At 28.3% G+C, this 6,770-nt stretch overlaps 1 protein-coding gene across 1 annotated transcript in view; it reads right to left on the reverse strand.

Annotated features, from left to right (window-relative positions):
• Positions 1-6,295, reverse strand: part of LOC119666806 (poly(A) polymerase-like) — a 7,881-nt gene extending 1,586 nt beyond the window's left edge. Inside the window, exons 1-6 of the mRNA XM_038076084.1 lie at positions 6,095-6,295; positions 5,919-6,040; positions 5,750-5,860; positions 5,450-5,662; positions 3,851-4,183; positions 3,582-3,732 (exon numbers count right to left, since the gene is read on the reverse strand). Of these exons, the coding sequence (XP_037932012.1) occupies positions 3,582-3,732; positions 3,851-4,183; positions 5,450-5,662; positions 5,750-5,860; positions 5,919-6,040; positions 6,095-6,260 (1,096 nt within the window). The 5' untranslated portion in view covers positions 6,261-6,295. The remainder of the gene's footprint in view (positions 1-3,581; positions 3,733-3,850; positions 4,184-5,449; positions 5,663-5,749; positions 5,861-5,918; positions 6,041-6,094) is intronic.
• Positions 6,296-6,770: the final 475 nt, after the last annotated feature.

Genomic DNA, 6,770 nt, shown 5'->3' on the forward strand with positions numbered 1-6,770 from the left:
GAAGATATGAATTAATAACACACATATATTTTCATTAAAGTTAAGTTCAAGTTAAACAGTCTTGTGCACTATAAATTAGTTTTTAAAATCCAAGTACAAAACGTGCGGTCGACTTTTTATAAATAATATAATAAAATTAAAAAAAAAAGTATTTATATATGTGTACACAATATATACATATAAAAAAGGAAATTTTTTTCAATATTTTAGGTGCTTTAGCATATCTAATAACTTTTTGTTGTCAAAATTGAGTAGATTTATAAAGTTAATACTAAAGAACTATAAAAATTATCGTTAGTTTAAACTAAATTATAAAGACTAAATTATTAAAAAGTAATTTTACTTAAAACACCAATTTTCGCATAAGTTTATTAAAATTTATAACATATTTTATTAAAAAATGAAAATCATCAATCATAAATGGTGTAAAATAATATTTTCAAATAATTTTTTTAAACTTATTAGATGTAGTGCCTTTTTTGCCTCCCTTTAATGAAATCAATTTTCTGGAAGAAAATAAAAAACATTTAAAAAATAAATACGAATATAAACAAAAAGCAACCTACAAAAATATTTAACAAATATTTATATCAATAATTGTAGCATAATATAAAGAATTAATATATATATATATAAATATAAATATAAATAAATACATATAGTAAAATTTACGTAAAACTACTATATATATATATATATAAATAAATAAATAAATAAATAAATAAATAAATAATTGTTTACGTCAGTAACGATAACAGCAACAAGTCAATTAATTTAAGTCATATTCAACGAGAAGAACGCAAAGTTAAACTATACATAAGTTAATCTAATGAATATCATGAAGTACTTGACATAATTAATGATTATTAATCTATTTCGATTTTTTTTTAAGTTTGCATTTCTCGGCCTTACTAATATCTTCAAAAATGTACGTTCATTTGGAGTCGAAAATATGATAACAAAAGTCTAAGGAAAAAATGTACTTTGCAAAAATACAAAAGCCTTGACTTTAAAGCAATTTCTTTGTAGTTGAACTAAAATGTATAGTTAAATTTCCTTTGAGTCGATTAAGTCGACTTTAAATGTCCTGTCTGATTTTGTTAAGTTTTCTGTATTAAAATATATGTCTAGTGTTGCTCGTATATCTTTATAAAAAACTAAACAAATCACTTTATTACCTATTGAAAATATGTTAATATATATTACAATATATATGTAAAGTAAATACCTACTATTTAATTAAAAACAAAAAACAAACTATATTTATGAAAAACCAAGAAGAGAATAAAATTGTATTTCTGAAACTTAAAAAAAAATAAAGTTTTATTCGAAAGAAAAATTAATTTCACAAATAGTTGATAATAGTGCTGTTGTGGTGCACATTATCAATACATACTTGTCTATGAGTAAGACCTTGTATTGAGGCGATATCTTGTAGGGGACTGTAGTCGTCGTCATATAGGCATGTATTGTCATTGATGATCTTAAAGTTTTTTAGATAAAGGATGTGTAAAGCAGTGATCAGTCAGAACTTGTGTCATCTCAAAAAAGAGCCAGAGTTTCCGAAAAGTACTGTTGCTATTTTATCTTGGTTCTTGAAAAGTGAGTGCTACCATATTTGCATCATGATATATCTGCTTCCATGGCAATGCTGTTCGTAGGCGAATTAGTATTCACTGTTACTATGTTATATAAATTCTAAAAAAAAAAGAACTTGTGATTTCTTTAGTATATCGATATGGTAGTCCATTTGTCTTTGATTTCAATATGTGCATTGGTTAGAAGAACATAAATATAGAATGGTTTTTACGAAGATGAAAGAGTTTTTCAAGAATAAAGTTGAAGCTGTAGGTGAACTTTCATTTTCAACAGTGCTAAGATATGATTGACTAGCAGTGAAGAGCTGTAACTAAGTCGCTGTTAAATTGGTTTGCGCCCATGCCAGTGCTATGTCTATGGTATATAGTTTAGCTTAAAACAACGTGTATTTTATAACATCTGTTCCTTTCACTCACCATAGAGATAATGAATGTAGTTTGTAGTCTCACGTTTTTTGTTTTTGTTTGTTTTGTTTTGAATTAGGTTTCGTCTGTACTTATATGGTATATTAAATAGCATTGAGCTTGAAATTATCAGCTACCTGATCTTGGGATTCTATCTGATCATACTTAAATATCGGTGGAAATAAATACAGTAATAACTACCTTTCAGTTGTGTTTATAGAAATTTTCATTTTAGTCAATACCCTTAGGCAGTTATTCACAATTAGTCTTACTGCGATCCTTGATGCAAGATCGAGATTAGAGAGATTAGAACAAGAGAATTCCTTTCTACATAATTGTATATTTTTCAACTGGAACTAAAATTTCCATTTATTAACAGGTCCGTTCGCCCTTAGTCCGAATATTAGAACCTTGAGTGGTGTGGTGAGTAACTATTAGTTGTTGTTGTGGTTATTGCAACCGAGTAGAAAACAATAGTCCTTCAAAACGAATTCGATGGTTAGAATAAAATGTGGGGGGAATGTGAGTGGGATTGTGTGAAAAAGCGGAAAAATGAGATGATGGTGCGCCAGTCCACATAAGAACAATGCAAGTGTTATTAATCATAAGTTCTAGTTGGTTACCTTATTTCACCCTATCGAAAATCCAACCGTTTGTCTTAATTTCTCAAATCAGATTTCTTCTGAAGTAGTTAGTTGAATATACTTTATGCCTGCTGGGGTCTTCTGAAATTGCGCACATTATGTGTTACAACAACAACAACAAGAGTAAATGAAAAATAAATCATATTAAAGATAACTAAAATTCCGCTATGTTGCTAAAGCAAAATTATATAGTAAGAGTCATATATAAAAGTTATAAAAATATTTATTATACGAAAGAATGAAAGAAGTAATTATTTTACATTAAATGGTAGTTTAAAAAATATGAAAGAATTCGAATACTATGAAATTAAGAATATTTAACGTTAGGAGTATCTGTACTTCACTTGATGTTCAAGTAAAAATCTTCAAGAAAATAGTTTCTGTCACTCCAAATATTTTAATAATTTGGATAATTTATCCGATTTAGCATCAAGATCATTTTCAATATTGTAAAAATATTGTTGTAAGAAAATCCAAGGATTTTCGCATGCTGGAGGATATCGTAGCTTGAAGACTTGATAAATTTTGAAACAAATATCAAGCGATACCAGAAAATAATCAAATTTATATAAACTGTCGTTAAAATAAATATAAAATGATTCCAATTGTTGTATATTGGAGCCAATAACCATTAAAAATGGTTGGATGGTTAATCCAGACGAAAAATACTTATTTTTAATATCAAGTATTCGTTTTTTATAGTCATTAATGTTCAATAAAAACATAATAAAACTTTCTTGTGAATCATCAATTGTTGCTTTCTTAGTTCTACTGCCATTTTGACTTCTAAATCTCTGAGTCGGCGGAAGAATTCCACAAAGCAGTAAGGCAATGAAGACATTCGCGCTATCTGTTAAAATAAATGAGTTAACTCAAACGTCATAATAATTTTATTTAATGTTAATTTTACCATAGGAAATAATGGACTTGTTACCTTGATCTTTGAGTAATTGCAATAACATTTTACAATTGCTGTTATGTACATTTTTTTTATAATATTCTTTAATTTTAATACTAAAATGACACCATTTAGAAAATAAATGTTCACTTTTTCCCGGTTGAATCACATCAAAATCACTTTGAATCTACAAAAAAAAAAAATAAAAAATAAAGAATTATACTTAATGGAACAAAATTGAAAAATATATTATATTATTATATATCTCTTTATTATATATCTCTTTCGAAATTATAAACTCTTACCAAACTAACCGCTTCAGGAGTAGCGTAGACTGCCCAATTAGCGAAAACTTTTTTCGAAGAATTTAATTCTGCTAAATGCTTTCCACGGCATTGAAATGTTTCACGGCCAGTATCTTTCTCTTCGTTCCATGAATGATCGGATTTTCTTAAAGACTCCTTAGAGGCATTGCGTAAACTGTTATCTTTAATTTTGATGCTCATTTCAGACATATGTATGAATTTGTTCGATTTCTGCACGTTTAGTTTCATTTTCTTACTTCTCATGTTTGAGTATTTAAGGTACAACTTTCCAGATGGATTTCTTTTACTGGTGCGATGAATATAATAGTAATCCTAGAAAAATGATCAAGAATTTATAAAAATATATAACTATTCTTAAATAATAACTGCCATTAATGACTGCTATATTTATTTACTCAATGTATTCAATTGATTTAAAAAAAGGATTGTGAGAGAAATTATTTATTAAATTAGATGTATATGAATTTTTGTATATATATATAGTATTCGCAGCTCTAACATGCACGAATAGCTTGAAGATTTTTGAACATTTAAAGTTTTTGAAATAAGTTTTCGAAACCGAAGAACGAATTCACCAACACATCTTATTAATTTTAGTTTTGCTCATGATGATGTTGAGCTCAATTCATGACTCTAGGTTTGGACACCAAATTAAAATTGATGAAATATAATAACAAAAAATTTGATTTTGGTTTTGTCTTATGAATGACCTTATGTCTTTAAAGACTACTTAGAAAGACTACTTAACTCTTACTCTTATGTTGTTGTTGTTGTAGCCTGCAAGGATTTATAAAGTAAATAAAATGAAAGGAATCACAAATTAGAATTAGGATGTGGATGAGTAATGGTAGTGTGAGAGGATCATTTAGGAGTAAGAATATATTAGGGATAATGGCGAAGGGTGAATAAATCTACTAACTTTAATGGTGTAAATAGAGAAATCGGGGTACAGTTGGGGTTTACATTTATGCATGATAACTATCTTGATCTCAATTGAGCTAGGACAGTTCTGCTATACGGGGAAGGTGTCGTTCTTTTTGGGAGATATTAGCTAAGGGCTCAATTGAGAACTCTGTCGCAGTGTAACCGTCGTATAGAAGAGGAAATTGTAGATCGTTGGTAATTTACTTTAATATTTGACCACACAAATGTTAGCACCATTGCAATAGGTATCGATTTAATCACGATATGAAAAAAGGGATACACACATCTCATCTTTAGTTTTGATAGAGTATTCTGAGCTATATATGATTCGACTTAAAGTTTGAAGTCAAAACAAAATAAAGTTAAATTTTTTTGTCCATTTTTTCAGTTGGGTTCCTCTTACCGTCGTGAGCTATTATTTAAAAATATTTGAGTCTCAGAAATCTTGTGTAACAATATAATATTTAAAACAGTCAGTTACTGTTGTAATTATGCTATCATCGATCAGTTTCGTTATTATATGAAGGATAGATAAATACACAAATATTATTTAAAAATTTTTTTGAAAAAAGAATATTTCCCTTATTGGTGAGTGAGTTCGCAGTTAGCTTCATCCTTCTATAGTTCTACAATTATACTATTAATAATAATTACCCTATACATTGTTTCAGTTTTGAAAACTGACACTATTTCATCAATTAAGGCTGCGTAGTCTTGTGGTTTTAAGTTGATGTCATGTGTAATTAAATCCTCCACAATAATCTTGATTAATGTCTCTCTTTTTTTATAATTTAATCCTTGGTTCTCACAATAGGATAAAATAAGTGCCTTACCTTCTGGACTGTTGTTAAGTAAATCTCTTAAAGGCTGTAGGACAACAAAAAATAAATAATAATTTTAATGCTTTTAGTTTAATGTCGGTGGTGAAACCATGCGAAGGAATAAAATACTGACCTTACTCAATATGTGTCGTAATGGTGTAGAGGATATAGCTGTGCTTAACGAAAATGAAGTAGAAGTTTCACTACTTGTATTCTCATTCATCCCATCATTGTTTGACTGATACTAAATAGTGACAAAAAAAAATTTGTAAATTTAATTAATCTTGTACAAACAGACCTACTTCTCCATTTTTCCAGGAGAGCAATTTTTCCCTGAATTCCATACGTAAGCCAAGAGGTGGTATTGCTTCTTTCATGTCATCATAATTCATGTATTTTAAACTACGATAAGTCACCTTTGCAGCTGAGGTGCAGAGTGTGATGAAGAAAAAATAATGGGTATATATAAACGTCTTACCTTTTAGATAGCGTAAGACTTCAACTAAATTAAATTTTTGGAGTAAAACAAGCAGTTGCTTCTCATCATCATCATGGGAGGATGTGCAGACGTCATCATTCATTATTTGATTGTCAGCCTGCTGTTTACTTAGTCCACTTTGTAAATATTTATTTGCGCTATTCATAATGTATATGAATGATCTTCCGTAAAAAAACAAATTATTTCTCTTTAGTTTTTTCTTCAAATGTAATTTACAAAGACAAACTTTTGACACTGTAAAAACGAAAATTTGAACGAACCAATTTTATTCGAACGTTCGTGCCGGCTCATTCAAAAATTACAAGGTTACCATATTTTTATAAATATAGACATTCAAAATTTAAGACAATAAATAAATATAATGTGGTACGTTCATTTTATTATTACTTATTTTACATATAATATATTTACTTAATAATTAATATGTTAAGAACAAAGAAAAAGTTATTTTAAAGAGACTTCAAAGCCCGCAAAAGGTTATTAAAATTTTAACATGTAGCAAACTTATCATCATTATTAGTGGCGCAGCGATCTTAGTTGAATCTTGGCCTCCCTTTGATAATTCCTTCACGTATCTCTGTTGTTTGTTATCATTCTCCAGTTTCTTCTTTCAAGTTGTTGCGCTGTTTGGTCCACATTGTCTATCCAGCGTAAA

The sequence above is a fragment of the Teleopsis dalmanni genome, chromosome 1 (genome assembly GCF_002237135.1).
Source record: "Teleopsis dalmanni isolate 2A chromosome 1, ASM223713v2, whole genome shotgun sequence".
NCBI lineage: Eukaryota > Metazoa > Arthropoda > Insecta > Diptera > Diopsidae > Teleopsis > Teleopsis dalmanni.